Below are 24614 nucleotides of genomic sequence, written 5' to 3'. Positions count from 1 at the left end.
CAATGCCATGGCGCACATGCACTTCTGCATACCCCGAAACAGGAAGCGTCAGCAAGTGCATCACTTCCTGCTTGGCCAGATGGGGAATACCACGTAGTAATGCAGTATTCCCTGAAGGCTTGTTTTGGCGGTGCGGCAGTGCACCTCTAACGCTGGTTTGCAGTATGAAAATGGCATCCTCCTGAGTGAAAGTCAGGCGCGCTCACATCACTGCGCCCGACGTACGCTCAGGAGGATGCCGCGACCCAGTATGCGGCTGGAGGAGGGCTAAAGGCTGCACAGTCGCACTCGTGGCCAAGCATACTGCGCAGCCACGGCTCAACTCGGCGGCCATCTTTTAAATGGAATGACTATGCGACCGGTTCGGTGGGGTCGGGACCAGACCTGGGGGCACTAAAAAGAATGGATTGATGGCGGAACGGAGGGCGCGGAGGGCGTCCTCCATAGATTCTGCAATCATAAAGGTAAAGAGTGATTTTTGTGATTTTGGCCTCAGAAGTCCTTTAATAAAGTCAAATAAAACTGAACATAAGACTTATGGTGCCCATGCACAGTACAATAAATATGTTCGATCATCCCATTTTTTTCTATCTAAACAATCAAATGAAAGTCAGTTTTCAAATTTTTTTTTCGAGAAAAATCTGATAGGACAAATTTTGATGATTGTGTGTTGTAATAGTATCATGCATGTTAAATTGTATGAAAAGCTCTTTAACCACTTGAGGACCGTGGGCTTTACCCCCCTTAAGAACCAGGCACTTTTTTTCCATTCAGACCACTGCAGCTTTCACAGTTTATTGCTCGCTCATACAACCTACCACCTAAATGAATTTTGGCTTCTTTTCTTGTCACTAATAAAGCTTTCTTTTGGTGCCATTTGATTGCTGCTGCGATTTTTACTTTTTATTATATTCATCAAAAAAGACATGAATTTTGTCAATTTCTGTGCTGACATTTTTCAAATAAAGTAAAATTTCTGTATACATGCAGCGCGAAAAATGTGGACAACCATGTTTTTGATAAAAAAAAAAAAAACATTCAGCCTATATTTATTGGTTTGGGTAAAAGATATAGCGTTTACAAACTATGGTGCAAAAAGTGAATTTTACCATTTTTCAGCATCTCTGACTTTTCTGACCACCTGACATGATTCATGAGGGGCTAGGGGAGTATCGGCGTCCTGGGCAGAGAGGGCTGGGGCCACTATTGAGCAGAGCTGCAACTTGGTCCAATCACAACACCTTCGTCAAGCATTATAGACTGAATATTTTAGCTAGCGTAGATTTAAGTTATGGTAGAAAGGTGTTACAAGCTGTAGTCCCTCCCTAAGAGAATAATCTTGTTTATCATCTCAGCAGGGGTGCTGTCCGAATGACGTTTCGGGAAAGATCAACTTACCTTCGGTAACGTCTTTTCCAGAAGTCAAGAGGACAGCACCCCTGCAACCCACCCTTATTTTGGGGTTCATTAGGAATAAAGAATTAAGTTTTTCAGCATCAATGGTTGTCCGTGTCTTTTTTATAACTGAAGATGGAGGTACTTGTTCCCTACTTATACTGCTGCCTATTTGCTATGCAAATTTTTTAGTCTTTTTCAGCTTCCTGTCCTCAGTCAGGGAGGGAGACAAGTCTCAGCAGGGGTGCTGTCCTCTTGACTTCCGGAAAAGACGTTACCGAAGGTAAGTTGATCTTTTTCCATTCAGACCACTGCAGCTTTAACGGTTTATTGCTCAGTCATACAACCTACTATCTAAATGAATTTTACCTCCTTTTCTTGTCACTAATACAGCTTTCTTTTGGTGCTATTTGATTGCTGCTGTGATTTTTAGTTTTTATTATATTCATTAAAAAAGAAATGAATTTTGGCAAAAAATGATGTTTTTAACTTTGTGCTTACATTTTTCAAATAAAGTAAAATTTCTATATACATTTTTGTCTAAATTTATTGTGCTACATGTCTGATCAATAAATAGACATTTATTGGATTTTCTTTTTGTTTGGGTAAAAGTTAATGCGTTTACAAACTATGGTGCAAAAAATGAATTTCCCCAGTTTGAAGCATCTCTGACTTTTCTGAGCACCTGTCATGTTTCATGAGGTGCTAGAATTCCAGGATAGTATAAATACCCCCCAAATGACCCCATTTTGGAAAGAAGACATCCCAAAGTATTCACTGAGAGGCATAGTGAGTTCATAGAAGATATTTTTTGTCACAAGTAAGCGGAAAATGACACTTTGTGACCAAAAAAAAAAAGTTTCCATTTCTTCTAACTTGCGACAAAAAAAAAATGAAATCTGCCACGGACTCACTATGCTCCTCTCTGAATACCTTGAAGTGTCTACTTTCCAAAATGGGGTCATTTGTGGGGTGTGTTTACTGTCCTGACATTTTGGGGGGTGCTAAATTGTAAGCACCCCTGTAAAGCCTAAAGGTGCTCATTGGACTTTGGGTCCCTTAGCGCAGTTAGGCTGCAAAAAAGTGCCACACATGTGGTATTGCCGTACTCAGGAGAAGTAGTATAATGTGTTTTGGGGTGTATTTTTACACATACCCATGCTGGGTGGGAGAAATATCTCTGTAAATGACAATTGCTTGATTTTTTTTTTACACACAATTGTCCATTTACAGAGATATTTCTCCCACTCAGCATGGGTATGTGTAAAAATACACCCCAAAACACATTATACTACTTCTCCTGAGCACGGCAATACCACATGTGTGGCACTTTTTTGCACCCTAACTGCGCTAAGGGGCCCAAAGTCCAATGAGTACCTTTAGGATTTCACAGGTCATTTTTGTTTCAAGACTACTCCTCACGGTTTAGGGCCCCTAAAATGCCAGGGCAGTATAGGAACCCCACTAATGACCCCATTTTAGAAAGAAGACACCCCAAGGTATTCCGTTAGGAGTATGGTGAGTTCATAGAAGATTTTATTTTTTTGTCACACGTTAGCTGAAATTGATTTTAAGTGATTTTTTTCACAAAGTGTCATTTTCCGCTAACTTGTGACAAAAAATAAAATTTTCTATGAACTCACCATACTCCTAACTGAATACCTTTGGGTGTCTTCTTTCTAGAATGGGGCCATTTGTGGGGTTCCTATACTGCCCTGGCATTTTAGGGGCCCTAAACCGTGAGGAGTAGTCTTGAAACCAAATGTCGCAAAATGACCTGTGAAATCCTAAAGGTACTCATTGGACTTTGGCCCTTTAGCGTAGTTAGGGTGTAAAAAAGTGCCACACGTGGTACCGCCGTACTCAGGAGAAGTAGTATAATGTGTTTTGGGGTGTATTTTTACACATACCCATGCTGGGTGGGAGAAATATCTCTGTAAATGACAATTGTTTGATTTTTTTTACACACAATTGTCCATTTACAGAGAGATTTCTCCCACCCAGCATGGGTATGTGTAAAAATACACCCCAAAACACATTATACTACTTCTCCTGAGTACGGCGATACCACATGTGACACTTTTTTGCAGCCTAGGTGCGCTAAGGGGCCCAACGTCCTATTCACAGGTCATTTTGAGGCATTTGTTTTCTAGACTACTCCTTACGGTTTAGGGCCCCTAAAATGCCAGGGCAGTATAGGAACCCCACAAGTGACCCCATTTTAGAAAGAAGACACCCCAAGGTATTCCGTTAGGTGTATGGCGAGTTCATAGAAGATTTTATTTTTTGTCACAAGTTAGTGAAAAATGACACTTTGTGAAAAAAAAACAAAAATCAATTTCCGCTAACTTTTGACAAAAAATAAAATCTTCTATGAACTTGTCATACACCTAACAGAATACCTTGGGGTGTCTTTTTCTAAAATGGGGTCACTTGTGGGGTTCCTATACCGCCCTGGCATTTTACGGGCCCAAAACCGTGAGTAGTCTGGAAATCAAATGTCTCAAAATGACTGTTCAGGGGTATAAGCATCTGAAAATTTTGATGACAGGTGGTCTATGAGGGGGCGAATTTTGTGGAACCGGTCATAAGCAGGGTGGCCTTTTAGATGACAGGTTGTATTGGGCCTGATCTGATGGATAGGGGTGCTAGGGGGTGACAGGAGGTGATTGATGGGTGTCGCAGGGGGTGGTTAGAGGGGGGGAATAGATGCAAACAATGCACTGGCGAGGTGATCAGGGCTGGGGTCTGAGGGCGTTCTGAGGGTGTGGGCGGGTGATTGAGTGCCCTAGGGGCAGATAGGGGTCTAATCTGATAGGTAGCAGTAACAGGGGGTGATTGATGGGTAATTAGTGGGTGTTTAGGGTAGAGAACAGATGTAAACACTGCACTTGGGAGGTGATCTGATGTCGGATCTGAGGGCGATCTATTGGTGTGGGTGGGTGATCAGATTGCCTGCAAGGGGCAGGTTAGGGGCTGATTGATGGGTGGCAGTGACAGGGAGTGATTGATGGGTGGCAGGGACAGGGGGTGATTGATGGGTGATTGACAGGTGATTGACAGGTGATCAGTGGGTTATTACAGGGAAGAACAGATGTAAATATTGCACTGGCAAATTGATAAGGGGGGGTCTGAGGGCAATCTGAGCGTGTAGGCGGGTGATTGGGTGCCCGCAAGGGGCAGATTAGGGTCTGATCTGATGGGTAACAGTGACAGGTGGTGATAGGGGGTGATTGATGGGTGATTAATGGGTAATTAGTGGGTGTTTAGGGTAGAGAACAGATGTAAACACTGCACTTGGGAGGTGATCTGACGTCGGATCTGCGGGCGATCTATTGGTGTGGGTGGGTGATCAGATTGCCCGCAAGGGGCAGGTTAGGGGCTGATTGATGGGTGGCAGTGACAAGTGGTGAATGATGGGTGATTGACAGGTGATTGATAGGTGATTGACAGGTGATCAGGGGGATAGATGCATACAGTACACAGGGGGGGGGGTGATCAGGAGGGAGAAGGGTGCAGTTTAGGGCTTAAAAAAAATAGCGTTGACAGATAGTGACAGGGATTGATGGGTGATTAGGGGGGTGAGTGGGTGCAAACAGTGGTCTGGGGGGTGGGCAGGGGGGGGGTCTGAGGGGTGCTGTGGGCAATCAGGGGGCAGGGGGGGGGGAATCAGTGTGCTTGGGTGCAGACTAGGGTGGCTGCAGCCTGCCCTGGTGGTCCCTCGGACACTGGGACCACCAGGGCAGGAGGCAGCCTGTATAATACACTTTGTATACATTACAAAGTGTATTATACACTTTGTATGCGGCGATCCGGGTGCTAGTAACCCGCCGGCGCTTCCGAACGGCCGGCGGGTTACAGCGTGAGGGGGGCGGAGGCAGGCGCCGGCGGCCGATCGCGTCACGAATGACGCGATCGCGCTGCCCATGCCCCTACAAGGACCGCTGCCATTTGTCTATACGGCGGTCCTTGTGGGGTCCACTTCCCGGCCGCCAATTGTATATACGGCGGTCGGGAAGTGGTTAAGATTTAAATTGCTAGACGTTTTTCAAAGTTTTTTATCTTTATTTATATTGTTAAAAATAACATTATATTTATTTGTTGTAATCATTGCAGTGTTATAATCATTTTAGTGTTTGTGGTGTTTTTTTTTTCCAAAAATGGTGTCTTTGTATAGCAAAGAAATATTTTTAAAATCTGTCTCCACCTCTGTGTGTCTTCTTTTAGCCTGTGTCTCAATGGATTCCCTTTTAGTCTCCATTTTCCCCTTCTGGTTTTATCTGTGTTTATCCGGTGGATGTTTTAGTTTTCCCCCTCTGGTTCTTTTTTGTAGATTCTCTTGTACTCTTGGTTTCAGTCTGCTGTGTGTGTTGCTACAAGTTTGTTTGTGTGCGCTTTGTCTCTCTCGCTCTTTGACAGCTTATGTTTTCTTTGTGTTCGCTTATTTTGCTTATGGAATGTCTCTGTACTTGTTTAGAGTCTATGTGGCCTCTATGGCACCCTTCTGCCAGTGGTGTACATACTTTTGTCAATGATTGTAACAATTCCTGTTAAGTTTGTCTGCTGCACTGCAAAATATATAATCTGTTTATACAGGTGCCATGTTGTATGTCATGAAGAAGATGCAGCAGATAGCTAGAGTACAGGCATGTTTGTACTGAAAGAAAACATTTTTCATTACTGTTAATGTTTGTTGTCACAACATAAGGTAACAACATGAGGTAAAATACAGTTCAAGCGAAAAAAAAAGAAAAAACAAAAAAAATATTCCGGTTGAGAAAAAGTCACTTTGGATCGAATAAACCATTAGATCAAATACATTTTTTCTATCAATCTTTTCTCTCAATTTGAATTTTCAGAATATTTGATCATGTTCCCCGGATTTTCAGCCTAATCTAACGTTTGTGTATGGTACCTCGAAAACAACTATGCGATTTTTTTCAATCTAACCAAATCTTTTTTTATGTGATTGAAAAAAAAAATTGTACCATGTATGGGCACCATTACTTCACCATCATGATATTCTTACTGATGGTTAGACCTCTGCATGTGAGCAGACACATACAATGTGAAACATATAACTGCATTGCAACTATAAATGTGTTCACATTCTGAAATAAAGCATTGATACATGGATGGAACAAAGTAGTTTGCTGCAATACTAGTTCGATTTTTCAGTAAAGAATAGTTATTTCACAATGTTACATTTACCAAACAAATATCTTATCCTTAACATTTAATCAGACTTTAAAGTGGACCTGACCTCTTGCATACAATAGAAGGAAAACAGAGAAATGCACCCTGTATGTATTTAGAGAGTTTAACCTGCCTACATTTCCCCTCATCTGTGTCTAATCACAAGTTGCAATCTGATTTCTCCCGTGTCACCTGACTTCCATGGCAGAAATGTAAGCAAGGGGACATCTCAACTAACTATGTCTCAGGGGATGCGATTTACCTTATTGGTCGATTTTCTTTGCTGTCAAAAAGTGAGAATATCACTTCTAGTTCTTCTCCAAGGTTGGAGCACATTAAGCTTTTCATCTGCACAAAGAGATGGTGACTGCTTGCAGGTACTGGAGTGTCCTTCTTTCTGTGCCTGTGTTCCATCTGTGTAAACCAGCAAGATAAATGTAAATGCTGTTCTACAGCAGAAATCTACAAACACCAAATAAACTAATGTTTATCAGAAATATATCTATTCTAGAATTTTGAGAACTACAGCTCAGACTCACAAGGACAAAAGAGACATCTCACTGAATAATGGGAACACATGCCAAAGCCAAATGATGTGGGGGAAAAAACAGTAAAGTAAGCAAAAGCCAACAAATAAACTAATACTCAAATTCATAAATCAGAGACAGAATTTTAAATGTAAAGCCTCCATTCACACCAGATGGCATTTTTTGTTTCTAGTTTAAAAAAGCAAAACATTTCCCAAACAGTAGGGCAAAGAAGGTAAAACAACCATCAGGAACATAAAACAGATACCAATATACTAGAGGGGATGAACCACTGACTGACCACACTCTGCAAAGTTTTAACCAAGGGGTTGTTTCCCTAGAATTACCATTGTGATTATTCTGTTCAAAATACAGTTTCTGGTTGGGTTGGTACATCCTAATACTGCTCCTGCATGAATTCAGATTTGTCATGGAGTTTGCCTTATATTGGCCAACTTGCACAGGGGATGCATTTGTCCAGCCTCTTTAGCATCTTGCATGGTAGTTATTAGCTTAACTGAGTGGATTACCATTTCTCTGCTACAGTGAGAAACTTCACAGGATTCATTTAAAGTGGTCTGAAACCCCGACATAACATTCAATAAAAATGTGTTTTCATCTTTTGATTACTCATACAGTTATCATATTTGCTTTTGTGCATAAGTAATATTGTCTGTTTACAAGTTACAAGTTTCCAAAGTGTTGTTGAAACCTGCCATTGCATTTTATTCAAACTGCTTTTTATTATATATTAGCATCTTCTAATTAGCTGTACTGAGCTGTTTGTGTGCTTGAAGCACAGAAAGCTTCACAGAGAGCTCCTTTTCACTTGTTACACTGTGTTTACACACATGTATCAACATTGGAATGCAAACAAAAATACTGTTATCTCCCGTTTGGATGCGGATTTGAAACTGAATAGCAGGACAATGTGCTTTGTTTAACCATTTCAGGGAAAAATTACTGGGATAGTAGCTTTCAAGCTGCGAGGAATCTTTCAGAGCAAAGTAGAAATGCTGACTTTCAGACCACTTTAATTTGACTTTTTTCTGTGTATTAACCCATTAGCAGCTTCAATATAGTTATCTCATTTGAGATACTTGCACTGCTTTTGACCTCAGTTAGCAGAACCCATGGTGCTGTAAATTCTTGAAATGCTTTGATCTCTCCCTGCAGCAGTACTACTTAGTAGCAAGCAAATGTAACAAATAAGAAATAAAAAATGTGCTAAAATAAATTGGCCTGGAGCAAGTTACTTGCAAGCCTCTAAATAAATGGTTTGCTTAAAGGAGAACTGTAGTGAAAGAGGTATGGAGGCTGCCATATTTATTTCCTAATAAGCAATACCAGTTACCTGGCTATCCAGCTGATCCTCTGCCTCTAATACTTTCAGCCATAGACCCTGAACAAGCATGCAGGAGATCAGGTGTTTCTGACAAAATTAGACGGATATGACAAGATTAGCTGTATGCTTGTTTCTGGTGTGTTTCAGACACTTCTTTATCCAAATAGACCAGCAGGGCTGCCAGGCAACTGGTATTGCTTAAAATAAAATAAATATGGCAACCTCCATATACCTCTCACTACAGTTCTCCTTTAAGGGTCATTCTAGGGCACTGTATGGGTGCACTGGTTTGTAAAGCTATGGCAGATAGAACATCAATGGCAGCCAAGTTTGTGTCTTCATGTCCAAACATTCTTTCGTACCTATGGGAAACTTTACAGGTGTTGAACACAAATGTTTGATGTCAGCTTCCCTCATTATGACATTGCTGATGATATATATATATATATATATATATATATATATATATATATATATATATATATATATATATATATATATATATACACATAATACATATATACACACACACACTACTGAATTGCAAATTGAATTCATACATTCATGTACACTAACCCACAAAAAGAAACAGTATAGCTAATACACTACACGAGTTTGCTAATGCCATACTGTTTGCGTTCTTCAGTTAGATCACTTACCAATCGATATAGTTCTGTAACACTGATTTCTTCTGGGTCTACCATAGCAAATTCTTTCCTAGGAACCAAATCCAGTCCCAGCTGCCTAAAAATACATACAAAATAGCTGCATCATTTATTGATAACACTATTAGAAGATCAGTACAATCATGTTCGGCAATATGTCGTTTAGATATGTACAATAGAACATTTATAAATAAATACACCCCCCCCCCCCCAAAAAAAAAAGAAAAGCAAAACATAATAAATGTTCATTAATCATAAATAAGTTCAATTAATAATTAATAAATACAGAATTCAATCAATTTCACAAATCATAAATGCAAAAAAAATATCAAAAAATACAAAGGAATTTGCAACTGAAGCTGAACTGACAAGGGCAAAGTTACCAATGAGATGCTAGTAATTTCAAGTTGGTGCATAAGTTAGTTTTTTTTATGCAGCCATAAATTGGACTACTTATCAAATGCAGTAGATAATAATTTTGATTCGTTAAATGACAAGGTGCTTATATCCATCAAATAAACATAAAATTAGCATCAATGTGAACTTATTAACATCCCTAGCAAAGAGTGCATGATACCATAAGGGTTTCTATCTAGGCTGAGCTGTGTTCTGATTCTCTGCACAGTGGAGAATTTGTTCAGTGTATGCACACATAGTTTAAGACCTTCCCATCATAGACTAATCCTAGAAAAACTTTTTAGGATCATCAACTTTTATCAACCAGCTCCATACATGTAAACTGAAAGCATATCTGCACACCTAAATTATAACAAATATGTCGCTCTGGCATGCAAGCTACAGGACAAAAATGCAATAACTAGAAATACCAAAACAATCCTGCTAATATAGCTGCACAACCAATAGTATCCGAAAAATAATTTTCATTGGTATCAAAGAGGTCAATTGCATATACAAAGTCACAATTAAAATACATAAACAAATTGTTAGTCCCCCCCCCCCCCTAAATAATTTAAGATGTGGAGGACAAACAGTACCTCCTGCCAAACTCTCGATGTCTGCCTAATGCTTGTAAGGACTGTATGTATGATCCAAAAATGTAGTCAAACCGGGTCCTGTATAGATATACTGTATATAGTCGAAGTGCAAGTGCAATACACAATAGTAATGCTGTATATGAAAAAGTGTGACAGTGAACATAATGAAAGAATATGCTCAAATAACCATGTGACAAATATACATGGGGTTTTGAATCAGGATGATACCATTTATTGGCTAACTTAGAGATGAATAAACGGTGATCTTTCGGCTTATAAAAAGCCTTTGTCAGACTTGAAGCAAAGCTTAAAGCTCACTGTTTATTCATCTCTAAGTTAGCCAATAGATGGTATCATCCCGATTCAAAACTCCTTGCTTTTACTGATGGCTAACACGGTACAACACTCTATTGCTTAGACAAATATGCATGTGATAGCGAGTCTATAACTGGCAGGTCAGCATATAAAAGCTGGACAAGTTAGGCTGCACACAAAAAAATAGGCCATTATAGTACACACCAGGACAGGAGTGATAATGGTCCACTGAAGGGTAAAATATAGGCTGGAGCTCCATACATATACTATGGGGAAAAAAACCTGCTGCTTCCCAGTTAGGAATCCCAGCCTTTGTAAGTTCCTAACTTCACCAACACCTGCATTGGTTTAATGCTGAACTCTCTCCACTGCAACCAGAGCAGGTCTGTAGCTCCTCTTATACAATGCAATGAAAAAGAATGATTCTCTAATCGAAAACTAACATTTCACAAGTCATTAATAAAGCAGTGATCAATAAGGAAACTAGAGGGGCAACTGATAACCGCATCAGGGGATACCCAACATACCTTTCTAAACACTGGACTTAAGTACCTCATAACAAATGGTGTGTGTATTATCACATGTAATTCTCTATCAGGAAAATGACTGAGGTAAAGGGCATACCATTCTGAATAACAAGTATACTCATACTAAAATAGATTCCAATAGATATATCATACTGTGTTGCTCAAGCCCACTGCACAGCTGTATTCTCCTTTGACAAACAAGAGGCTAAAATTATACCAGCAAGCATTTTCTATTTAGCATTTTCGTGCTTATCCTTTTTCAAACAAATAGTTGCAGCTATTTCTTATCCGCTGGAAGAGACTGGGTACAAAAGTGGTAAACATTTTGATTAGCAATCTAGTTTTTGTATGGTTGTAACATTTTGCCTGTGTTCAACAAATGCTCTTTCAAAATGAAAAACAGAACACAAGCCATTAGAAGAGAAAATACAGCACAGTTGATACTATAGCCTAAAGCAGGATTCTAGCAACTGAACTGAAAAGTTACATCCAGATCATTAGCTGAAATCTAAACATCTTTACACATACCATTTAAAGTTATAAACACTTAAATACTTTAATTCTAAATTAATAAATAATATGGTCTAAAAAGCATGTTAACAGTTTTCTTCCTGGTATGACAATAGCATTTAAAAACACTGTGCTTACTTTCTCATGTATATGCAAGAACTGTACAGGTATTTTGAGAGAGTGAGAGTGAGAGTGAGTGAGTGAGTGAGATTTTTCAAAATGTAGGAATATTTGGTTCTACTTCACAAATGTGGAGGAGGGGAGGAGAAGGGGGAGAGGTCGGCACTACAGTACACTATGCAAATGGGAGGGGTCTTCGGCAGAATCTCCAGACTCTTGTCACAAAGACAGCGTGCTCTGACTTGTATATAGAGTCAGCAGAATGAACGTGGAGAGATGCAAATAAGTCGGCACTGCTGATGATTCGTGTATTTATTCTTCACAAGTGGCAAACATCAATGAGGTACATGCATAAAGCAAGGAAATTGAACATACCATGTTGCTGGAGGCTGTGAGCAGGTGGTGGGTGCAGGGCATAGGGTAGCCTTACGGCCGTTTCGCGCTGGCGATGCGCTTCTACGGAGGCTGTAGAAGCGCATCGCCAGCGCGAAACGGCCGTAAGGCTACCCTATGCCCTGCACCCACCACCTGCTCACAGCCTCCAGCAACATGGTATGTTCAATTTCCTTGCTTTATGCATGTACCTCATTGATCTTTGCCACTTGTGAAGAATAAATACACGAATCATCAGCAGTGCCGACTTATTTGCATCTCTCCACGTTCATTCTACTTCACAAATGTGTCAACCCCCCAATTCGCACTGTTGAAATGTATTATGTTAAAAGCAGTTAACCACTTCAGCCTTCAGTCGTTTTCACTTTATGCATCCAAGCAATGTTCACCTCCCATTCATTAGCCTATAACTTTATCACTACTTATCACAATGAACTGATCTATATCTTATTTTTCCGCCACCAATTAGGATTTCTTTGGGTGGTACATTTTGCTAAGAGCCACTTTACTGTAAATGCATTTTAACAGGAAGAATAAGAAAAAACGGAAAAAATTCATTATTTCTCAGTTTTCAGCCATTATAGTTTTAAAATAATACATGCCTCCATAATTAAAACTCACGTATTGTATTTGCCCATATGTCCCGGTTATTACATCCCAATAACAATGTATGGCGACAATATTTTATTTGGAAATAAAGGTGCATTTTTTCCGTTTTGCATCTATCACTATAAACAAGTTTAGAATAAAAAAAAAAATATAGAAATATTTCATCTTTACATTGATATTTAAAAAGTTTAGGCCCTCAGGTAAATATTTACATTTTTTTATTTAATTATTGTAATTTTTTTTATATTAAACATTTTATTTGGGTATTTTTTGGGAGGGTGGGATGTAAACAGTACTTTTATAATGTAAATGTGTGTTGAGTTTTATTTTTTTTACTTTTAGTTGTAGATTTACTTTTTGGCCACAAGATGGCGGCCATGAGTTTACATGACGTCACTCTAAGCGTAACATACGCTTAGAGGGACGCATGGGGGACGCAACAGCCAGAAAAAGCGGAGCTTCTGAGAGAAGCTGTCGCTTTTTCTGCGGGTGAGAGGAATCAGTGATCGGGCACCATAGCCCGATTCACTGATTCGTAGACTAATGATCCGCAGCCGGGAGTACGCGATCGGTCGCGGGAGCGCGCGGACGCGCACATGACCTCCTGGGCGTAGCTAGTACGTCCAGGAGGCCAAAGTAGTTAAGGGACTACTATTGCAAAAAAAAAAAAAAAAAATGTAAAATTTCCAACACACATGAACAAGTAGAACATTTCTCTCAGATTAACGTGTACTATAATTTATTTTTCTCCTGTGTTGCCATTGCTTACAAATTCACAGTAAAAGTTTGACAGCTTTTGGACTAGGCAGAAAGGTCAACATCTTTGTACACATCCTTTTCAGGGAGTGCTTTTGTATAGAATTAAGGAGATACTGAAAATCCCCCATGAGGAGATGGACTAGTCCAAAACCTGTCAGATTTTTACTGTCTACTGTAAGCAACAACAACATAGGAGAAATTCATTTATGGTGCATTTTAGTTTAGGAGACACACGCTTCTTATGAGCATGTGTACATATATATATATATTTTACATGTTGCAGTTTTTTTGCAATAGCGATCCTTTAAAAATATGCAATCAAATTTAGAAGTTAAATTAACTGCTTTAAGACCGCTCCACACCAATTGGCGTGGATGCAGTGGTAGCCCCAGGAACGCTCAATGCCAATGGCGTGAAGTGATTGTTGCTAGGAGACTGTTAGATGGCGAAGCCGCCGTCTATTTACGCTGTACAACGCTGCGATCTATGGCAGCGCTGTACAGGGGATAGCCGTGTAACACTCCCTGGGAGGCAAAAGGGTGATCGGCTATCATAGGCTGATGCGATCACAGTGATTGGCTGGCAAGGGGCGGGTGGGAGGGAGGGATTGTTATAAAAAAAATAATAATTGTGAAATTTACAAAGAAAAAACCCAAATAAAAAAATAAACAAACAGGGCGGTAGGGACTAGAGCCCACCAACAGAAATCTCTGTTGGTGGGCAGAAAAGGTGGGGGGGGGGAATCGCTTGTGTGATGAGTTGTACGGCCCTGCAGCAAGGCCTTAAAGCTGCAGTGGCCTAAATTGTAAAAAATAGCCTGGTCACTAAGGGGGTGTAAGTATATGGTCCTCAAGTGGATGAAGGTGATAAATAAAGATTTCTTTCATTTATATTTCATCCACTAATCAGGTATAACATTTTAGCCCCCTCTGCTGGCTTTAATGACAATTTTGTCTTCTTTGAATAAGTGTTTCATTCCTTTAAAATAATGATAGGCTATCGTCTTGCGGAAACTGCAACCCAATATTTATTGAGAAAAATAAAAATCCTCCCATGCTTTACACATTACAATAATTTCAGCATCCCTTATTTCCTCATGGTCAACCTTTCTTGTGTGCACACACAAATGAATGCAGTGAAAATGTGAGAGAAGAGGCATCTTAGCCTACTGTAGCTATGAGAGTTCTCTAGTTTGATCTTCATACATCTAAGGATGGCAATAAGGATAGCAAAGAAATGACCACCTCCTCTGCGCAGAAAATTACACATGCAGGAAGAATGGAATTTGAGGACAGGCTTCGTCAGACCATCTGACGAAGCCCGATGGGCGGGCGATACTAGTTACGTCAAGAGGGCAGCGTTGGTGACATCACCGCTGGGCAGAGCCCCGTAACTGCTTTGAATTGAATACGAGCGGCAGCAGCCAGCGGCGAGATGAGATGGGTACTTTCAGCGTTGACCCAGCAATGTACATGCGCTGGTTTGAGTGGAGCTTAGACAGTGGATATTTCCCGGAGGTGGTGAGAGCTCCATAGGCACCAAGCTGCACAGGCAGGAGGTGGTGTGAGCCCTCCATTAGCCACGCTGTTCTATATGACCACTAGAGTTAGGCCGAACCTCCGATTTTAGGTTCGCGAACTTCCGCGGAAGGTTCGGCTCGCGTTAAAGTTCGCGAACCGCAATAGACTTCAATGGGGATGCGAACTTTGAAAAAAAAAATGTATGCTGGCCACAAAAGTGATGGAAAAGATGTTTCAAGGGGTCTAACACCTGGAGGGGGGCATGGCGGAGTGGGAAACACGCCAAAAGTCCCCGGGAAAAATCTGTATTTGACGCAAAGCAGTGTTTTAAGGGCAGAAATCATATTGAATGCTAAATGACAGGCCTAAAGTGCTTTAAAACATCTTGCATGTGTATACATCAATCAGGTAGTGTAATTAAGGTACTGCTTCACACTGACACACCAAACTGTTCACTGAACAGAACAGGTATGCAGTGGCGAGTTCACTGAACAGAACAGGTATACAGTGGCGGGTTCACTGAACAGAACAGGTATGCAGTGGCGGGTTCACTGAACAGAACAGGTATGCAGTGGCGGGTTCACTGAACAGAACAGGTATGCAGTGGCGGGTTCACTGAACAGAACAGGTATACAGTGGCGGGTTCACTGAACAGAGCAGGTATGCAGTGGCGGGTTCACTGAACAGAACAGGTATACAGTGGCGGGTTTACTGAACAGTACAGGTATGCAGTGGCAGGTTCACTGAACAGGTATGCAGTGGTGGGTTCACAGAACAGGTATGCAGTGGTGGGTTCACAGAACAGGTATGCAGTGGTGGGTTCACAGAACAGGTATGCAGTGGCGGGTTCACTGAACAGGTATGCAGTGGCGGGTTCACTGAACAGGTATGCAGTGGCGGGTTCACTGAACAGGTATGCAGTGGCGGGTTCACTGAACAGGTATGCAGTGGTGGGTTCACAGAACAGGTATGCAGTGGTGGGTTCACAGAACAGGTATGCAGTGGTGGTGGGTTCACTGAACAGGTATGCAGTGGTGGGTTCACTGAACAGGTATGCAGTGGCGGGTTCACAGTACAGGTATGCAGTGGTGGGTTCACAGAACAGGTATGCAGTGGTGGGTTCACAGAACAGGTATGCAGTGGTGGGTTCACAGAACAGGTATGCAGCCAGGGACAAGCTAAGCCTAACTAATCTTTCCCTATGAGAGAGAGTGTGCAGCAGCTCGCCCTACTCTCACTAACGCAGGCACACGAGTGAGCGTAATGGTCGCCGCTGCCTGCCTTTTAGTAGGGGGGGGGGAGTGGCTCCAGGGGCTAGTGTAGCCTAATTGGCTACACTGGGCCTGCTGACTGTGATGTAGAGGGTCAAAGTTGACACTCCATGGTGCATTATGGGGCGAACCGAACTTCCGCAAAGGTTCGCCTGCGGGACGCGAACGCGAACCACGGAAGTTCGCATGGAACCGTTCGGCCCAACTCTAATGACCACACTCGCTTTGCTTAAGCTTGATCCTGCCGCTCATCTCTGCTGATATAAACTGTCTTGCTGTTACTTGCACGTCTTAAAGAGCAGTTTATAAGCTGGACGTTGTGCTGCAATTATATGATCTCAGCAATTTATCGAAGAACCTGGTTACGGGACTACACCACCCAGCATACCAATTTCCTCTGGATTATTATGATTTTTCATTACTCCCAGGAGTTAATTGGACTGTATCTATGGGTGTGTGGTATGAATGTACTGTAGCGCGACACATGCCGGCTGTGTTTTTGGCTTAGTGTGAAACCATAGGCTGCCCTTTTTGGTGGGGGTATTTAAGGGTTTTTTGTATGCAGTATTTATAAATTGATTGCGTTTTGTAGACTACAGTAGATTGTTTTGTAGCATATTGGAATATACCCAGTCAGTTTTTGCTAAGATTGTAGCAGAATGCCACTGACTATCTCTACGGTAATAATCCAATTGAAGCGCAGATGAAATTGTGCACTCTTTAAGATACTGTGGAAGTTCAAAGCTCTTTCCAAAGCGGAGATATTAATTTTAGTGCAACTAATTGGGCTAGATTGGCGATTCTTGGTCTCTGTGTGATTCCCCGAATCCACGGTGTATAAATCGGTCATCAGCATAATATGGCATTTATCATTTTTGAATTACAGTGTTCTACAGTTTAAACCTAAAATCTCCCTCTGAGGAGATGGACTGTGATTGGTTTGTAACCCGCAGGGGGCAGGCTTGGTCCCACCCCAAAACTAGCTTCAATAAAACCAAAGCTGCATGCAGGGAGGAGGAGTTTTCCCCACTTTCCATCTGATCGGAACCAGCTGGAGGATGCTGGTTTCCCGGTTTCTTTCAATCTGGAACAAAAAATTTAACTTGCTTCCACAAAGGGACATATTTCATCTGAGCTTAAGTATTTATTTATTTCCTTTCCATTTTATTTTACACTGGGATACTGTTCTCTTTAATAGTTATTTTTAATGATTTTCTGTAAATAAATTATATTGCATTTATAAATAAAAGACTTCTAAAGTAAATTATTTCTCAGTTACACCTACTATTCAGCCACACAGAACAAATCCTAGCTTTTTGAAGAGTCGCTACTAATGTCCGTAAAGCCAGATTGGTGTGTTTTAACTGTTTTTATTTGCAGGTCTTAGACTCAGTGAGTGGTAGGTCGTCTGCCCTTCTACAGAGGTGGTGGCAGCTTTGTACCCTGAAATAGTGTGTAGTTTGTGTTACTGTACCTCGCAAGCTCCCTTCTAGCCTGTCTGTAGCCAAATTCCAGCTGTTTCAGCTCATCAATTGCATCCAAGAGGTTGGACAGTCTGTGGGTTGAAATACATTGGAAGGCTTTGAGCGGTCCGGCCACTAGGGGGCCTGTGATAAGAAGTAATGCTAGTCCTCGATTCCCAAAGCTACGATACTACTTTCTGGAAATCCTAGACAAGCATTACAACAGGTGGTACCAAAGCAGATTTAAAAAAAATCACTTTGATATGAACAAAACCTGGCTAATTTACCAAAATACTGAGAATCCAAAGTTACAGGGAAAGATGAGCTGATGCCCAAATGAAAGGTTGATTAAAGTATTAGTCCATCTGGACAGTGAATTAGAAATCAATATTTTGCTCGATTTGATGTTCAGCTTTATTTAGTCATCAAATCAGTAAGTTAGGCTCCTGACTTACTAATTACAGCAAAAGAGTAGGATGTCTGGATGTTTTTTGCCTTCCTAGTTGCCATTCCAGTAGATTAATTTTTATACCAAATGTTCCTAAAATAAAGTTTGTTTTTTTTTTGTTTTTTTTTTAACTCAAATAATTTTATTGCGGATTATCTTACAATTGTAAAAATAAACAAAGTGTTTGTTTGTAAAGTAAAGGTAACTATAACAAATAATTAAACACCATATATATGAACCATATGCCATATGGTGAAAGGGATTGGTAATAAAATGTCACAAGAAATCTAGTAACTTGATTGGCTTAGCATTCAGTTTTTCAACACTCCATATTAATAATGTATACTGTATCCTAGAGGGATATGCACAAAACCAAGCAACAGCACAGCATGAGCCTTGGAAACAAAATCTGTGTTGGTAGAACGAAGAAAAAAAATATAGGTGATATTTTCCATAATTTAATCCATCTCTATCTTGCTGTAGTATTATTTATTTGAAAACAAGTTAAATTGATAGCAACTAACATAAAAAAGCATTAAGTCAGGAATGGAAATGTTGCATTGCAGAAATAGGACTACATAAATAAGTACAAAATCTATTCTCTATTCCCTATGTTATCACAGCATTAGTTCATATTTCTTTGAAGCCCCTTTTACACTAGAACACTTTTTTGTGTTGCATCAGGGTAACGCAACAGCAAAAAAAGCCTAGGGGGCCTAGTACACTAACCATGTCACGTTAGAAGTTTAACATATAGTTACATTTCAACGGAGGCCGAGTGCCTTCCAATTCCCAATTCCAATTAACTGAGTAAGTAATGTAAACTGGGTGGCATTCAGCTTCTAAAAAATGATGCCCCTAAAATTCAATCTTTGTGATCAAACTGCTGCATTCATTGAAGAATAGTTTATGCAGAAATGCTAAACAAAAATAGTGGCACGCATGCAAATCAGGTGTGTACAAGAATACACAAAATAAGCCCCAACTAATTTTTACATGGGTTAAGCCTGATAACATTTTCCTGTTTTTGGAGTTGTCAACATCTACTGCTCGAAGATCCTATGGCATCTTTATTGGTCCTCTTTCTCAATACAAGCTTTTGTGTCTATACAGCCAAACTCAAAACAATACAGTCTCTAGGTGGTCTCTAATATTGTATCTGTGAGGTTATAACTGGATAACATGCCTGCAGAGTTCACATTCTTCCAAATGTGTGAATATGCATTGCTTTAGTGTAGCAATGTCATTATTGTGCTTTGGAACACAAAAAGAATAGAAAACTCCTGAAACGGCAATGTTATCTCTCAAAGCAATCTTAAATTAGTGGTGCTGCTTGAGTAACTGTCAAAACACTATGAAAGACAAAAAAAGCTTGAAAACAACTTAAAATTGGGTTTTGGTGTACAACATGATTATTTAAAAATAATTACAAGTTTAATACTGTATTCTCAGCAGGCACAGATCTTTGTTGGGGGCCAGTAACAAGAGCCATACGAAGCAACACAAAGCATTACATCTACCGTTTGTGTGCTTCTTTTAACAATCTTTCCTTGTCCAGACACTATGGGACACTTGTGGGCACATTTAGCAGAACAACAGAAGGTAGGAAATGCTTTAAGGTTTGCTGAGAGGAGCAATTTGATCCTCTGTAGGCTTAAAGAGACTCTTAACAAAATGTTCAGCCATATTTCTTCTATCCTATAAGTTCCTATACCTGTTCTAATGTGGTCTGTCTTACTGCAGCCTTTCCTAGTTGCACAGTGGCTGTATGATCTCTGTTATATAATCTAATCTTCTTTCCTTTGTCAGCTTTGTCAGCTCAGGCATGAATGTGCTGCTCTGCTGTGATAGGTAGAAATACACACCCTCTCCACGCCCCCTCCAGGCTCTGTATGAGTCACAGACTGAGCTTCTCTCAGCCTATCACGTGCTAGTTAGCAGCCATGTTTTTTATTTGTAAACACTGCGTAAAACTGGCAATTACAAGCCAGGATTGCACCAGGGAGTGGCAGAAACAGCAAAGAGGGGCACAGGAGAACATAATGAATAGAATGGTATGCTTTTTATTCTAAGAATTTTAGAGTACATATTCTCTTTAAGCCTTCTCTACAGCATCTAGTCAGCTAGGCTAAACTGTATTCTTTGAATATAAACAGTACAGCAATCTGCCATTATTAGAACATTCCGCATTTAATTTTCACAACATAAATCATACAATATGGTTGGTCAACACCCAGCGCCCAAGTAAAGCAACAGTAACATTTACGCCACTTGAAACATCATCAGTAGTAATAAATAAAGCCTGTTAGTAATGGTAATTTTCAACCTCACTATATACAGTAGAAATGCAGACATCAAACCAACAAGCACAACAGTTCTGTATAATGCCTGAAGAAGAAACTTAACATTTTGAAAGCTTGCAATAAACCATGTACAGGTAGTCATTAAAGGTATTACCCAACGCTTGTTTGTTTATGTCTGCATTTCTGCACCGGACCACACTTCACTTGCTATATATGGTAGATATCCTAAATTCTTGACTCCAGACCTATAATGTGTAATGGATAGTGAGGAAGTCCATTATGGCTCCAGTGAAGCCCAAGTCTATTGTTTAAATATAATTGCTTTCTATTGCTTGCAGTCACTGCATGTTGTGTGCACATTACACTTTACTGATATCTAGAAAAAGAAAAACTACATCACCATAATAAAAATGTCTCCTTCCAGCTAGGACAAGCACTTCTAATTATTTTTACCTAATATGAGAACGATGCTACAGTAAAATAAAATCCAGCATGTTCTATATAAAACACATCAATGTATGTGAAAATAAAATTAAAATTTAATGTGTCATATAGTTCCATAATTATCTGTTACCCACTCATTTCCCCAGTCCAGGCGAGCCGTGATGTGTCGTTTAACATCATTCATACGATCATGAGTCAGATGTCCCACCAGCACTTGTCTGCGCAGATCAAGAATCTCATTCATTACATGGCCGAGCCGGTGAAACAGATCACCTTCATTCTTCTACAACAGGAATAGAACAAAACATGCTTTAGCAAGTGTCAGGCTTGTCAGCTCTACAGATGTCTTCCAGTTACTGCTGCTTATAGCATAATTTGTTAGATTTATTATTAGACTTGCAACTGGAATCCATCACAGTGAATACAAAAAGTCATACCTCCTCTGTCATTAATACTGACACAGGTCTATTTAGCGCCATAAAAAAATATTCAGCTTTATAGATAGCAAAACAGCACAACAGTAAGTGAACAATTCATCTGTAAATAAAGACTAGATTTCAAGTTGCATCTATTAATGCAGGTGGTTCAAAACGTTTGCTATTAAACATCAACTGTAGTTGCCTGTTTGGTAGTCCACCGGTTCGGTTTATCAATTGGAAAGGACCCATAAATGCTGCTAAACTTATTGGTTATGTAGCAGATATAATTTTTTATTTTTTATATTAAACAATTACTGACCACAGTCAGTCTTTATAAAAGTAACTGGCTAGCGGATACAAAAATGTTAAATCTTCACATACATTTTTATATAAAGATTTAACAATAATACCCGAATGCCTGAACAATAATGCACATATATCCTGTTCTATATTTAATTCTCATTAGATAAATGGGTATAAATAGGTGCTTAATCACTTAAAGTGCAAGTATACTAATACTTAATAAATCATGAGCCTTAATAGGGCTTTAACACACATTGGCCTCAATTCACTAAGATCATGCTGGAGATTAGAAGGCAAGAGAAAACTTACCTCCACACAGTAAGAGAGTTATCTTAGCTCTTCATTCCTTAAGTTACCTCCTCTGTAGTTATTTTCACACGCAGTTAATAAACAGCCTGTCTTTAACTGTGGAGTTATTTTAAGGATTGAAGAGTTAACTTAATGTCAGAAGAGTTAACTTTATGTTTGCCTGAGGTAAAATGTTTCCTGAATACGACATGCCTCATCACCATGGTGACCACTCTAGAAACGTTATTAAAGACAGGAGATAAGCTTAGTGAATTGAGGCCATTGTGCAGATCAACAGTATCTGCATTATAAATAAAGATAAATGCTGAGTCCAGCTTCCGCTGAAGGCACTAACTCCCTTATTGGGCTAGGAGTGGCATAACTTGCAGCCACAGGCATTTTTAAGAATAAGTGTGGGGACACCCCAACACATGTCTGCATGTATCCATGGTCCAGCCAGAGTCCTTGAACAGCTCAATACCAACCAATGAAATAGCGGTGCCATATGCTTTACTTGTCTCGGAATTGGGGAGATCTCTCCTCATTTGACTTTTCATATCTGGCACAGCATTGATTGTGCAAACTGTTGTAAAACAACAAACCTTCCTGGGACATGTGCCCCCATTAGATATAGGCTTCAGTATACAGATAAGCAAGCATTTGTGGGCTACTACCAAGAGACTATGAAAGCCTTGTTTATTAAAACTAAATTGATTGCACTTTATTGCTATTGTGGGCCTGTGTCTTGGGTGCTTGCAGTCGTGGTGTGTAAATGGAGTGCACAATTGAGGTGGCGTTAATATCATCACATACATGCCCTCAGTTTTGAGGGCAGTTCATATGATTGCTTCCTTGCACTGCTGGGTATTTGCAGTCCTGGTCAGGTTATATTGTACAGCTGAATAAAGGATTGACCTTCATGTATCGACTTCTATTGTGCATTAATATGGATTTAAACTGAAATGTTTTGGTATTTTTGACTGCACCCCCAACACACATTTTTAGAGTCCATTTACGTTGGGGATTATTTGCTTGAGTTGGTGCTCCTGATATTTGATTGAATATATCTGTTGGGAGATTTCCAGCTGAGATAATCCCTAAAGATCATTTTAGCTAAGGAAAATCGAAAGTGTGTAGAAAGCTTGTTTTGTACACACCATGCAATTTCCAGTCAGATTGACATGTCAAATTGATTATTTCCATAGAACCAGCGTTGTTGCACCAATGGGTTAGATGTGCAGAGACCACAACTGGAGTCACAGGGAATCATCAGCAGTCATCAAAGGTCCGCACCATCAAATGTTCACGTTTCTTTATTTATAGCTCTTGTTAAAAAGACATGAGTAAAAAACAGGTCTACATAATGATAACGCACAGGCGTTTCGATGCTTCTTCCTCAAATCATAGCAGAGTCTGACAATCAATAGCATATCACACACATCTTATATAGGTCTCAAGAGAACCTAATAGAAGACTTACAATTAGCATATTCATGAGTAAGATCTGCCAATCACATAGCAACATTGTGAATTTAATAGCAAGTTTAACCAAGTTCACAAAACAACATAGCACTAGTATTTAAAATTAAACTCAATTCACCAATTCATTAAAAACAACCTCCAATGTCTCACTTGTTGTTTCAAAGAAAATAGGAGATTGCTATTGATTGTCAGACTCTGCTATGATTTGAGGAAGAAGCATCGAAACGCCTGTGCGTTATCATTATGCAGACCTGTTGTCTACTCATGTCTTTTTAACAAGAGCTATAAATAAAGAAACTTGAACATTTGATGGTGCGGACCTTTGATGACTGCAAATTGATTATTTCCAACAGGTCCCATCTGATTTCCAATTAATTTTATGCAAAAGAGATCAGAAATCAGATCGGACCTTTTTGGAAAATATGATTGATTCGACCGATTGATCTGCTGGGAAATTGCATGGTGTGCACCAGGCATTACAAACAGGCACAAATCTGAATAAATAGTTTCTATACCTCTTTCACCTTCATGCAGAGGGCAGCAGTGTTTAAAGAAAGCATCTTATGTATGAAAATCAAGAACAGAATATAATTTTTTTTTATAAAACTGTGCCTTACTTTTAATGGCCCGTACTCACGGGCTGCAGAAGTGGCCTGTCGCCAGCACACGTGAGCGTGCTAGCGACAGCCGGCGACCGCTTCTCTCCAGGTCCCTCCGCGTACACACGCGGAAGAGGGACCAGCGGCGAGACGGAAGCTGTCGCCGACGTTCCTCCTCCCCCCGCCGGAAGCTTCATTCACCTCTATGGAGGTTGCTGTCGCTAGTCCGCGTACTCACGCGGACTAGCGACAGTTGCGGCGGAGGTGCGGCGGCGACTGTTGCCATGCGATTGAAACTTTCAATCGCATGGCGACAAGAGCGGCGGGCGACAGTTCGGGGTGCGCGCGCGTGCGACGGCCCATACTCACGGGCGATCTGTCGCCGCAACACGCGCGCGCCGCGTGTTGAGGCGACAAAAGTCCCTCGTGAGTATGGGCCATAACACAGGTAAAATACTTTTCAGGTTCATTGTGTACTCAATATATAGGACAGATGACATAAAAATAGAGTTAAGGGCATACAGTATTAAACTGTTTGTTCATAAATGTCATACATTGTAAGGCAACATGCATTATTCAGCTATTGCATTGTGCACACATATGTGGCTGCTAAGGGCATAAATGTATTAACCGTCTTGCGTCCAGCATGTGCTGTGCTATTCTCTCTCTCTCTCTCTCTCTCTCTCTCTCTCTCGTATATTGGGTGCCTGGAGGTTCAA

At 40.3% G+C, this 24614-nt stretch overlaps 1 protein-coding gene across 2 annotated transcripts in view; it reads right to left on the bottom strand.

The window, feature by feature from the left end:
- Positions 1-24614, bottom strand: part of DOCK4 (dedicator of cytokinesis 4) — a 480752-nt gene that overhangs the window by 303840 nt on the left and 152298 nt on the right. For both annotated transcript variants that reach the window (XM_068276501.1, XM_068276502.1), the window contains exons 6-8: positions 20940-21088; positions 9123-9207; positions 6854-7005 (exon numbers count right to left, since the gene is read on the bottom strand). In XM_068276501.1, coding sequence (XP_068132602.1) covers positions 6854-7005; positions 9123-9207; positions 20940-21088 — 386 coding nt within the window. The remainder of the gene's footprint in view (positions 1-6853; positions 7006-9122; positions 9208-20939; positions 21089-24614) is intronic.

The sequence above is a fragment of the Hyperolius riggenbachi genome, chromosome 3 (genome assembly GCF_040937935.1).
Source record: "Hyperolius riggenbachi isolate aHypRig1 chromosome 3, aHypRig1.pri, whole genome shotgun sequence".
In the NCBI taxonomy this organism is placed as follows: Eukaryota; Metazoa; Chordata; class Amphibia; order Anura; family Hyperoliidae; genus Hyperolius; species Hyperolius riggenbachi.
The sequence above is the reverse complement of the archived record's forward strand: the minus strand, read 5'-3'. Positions and strand labels throughout refer to the sequence as shown.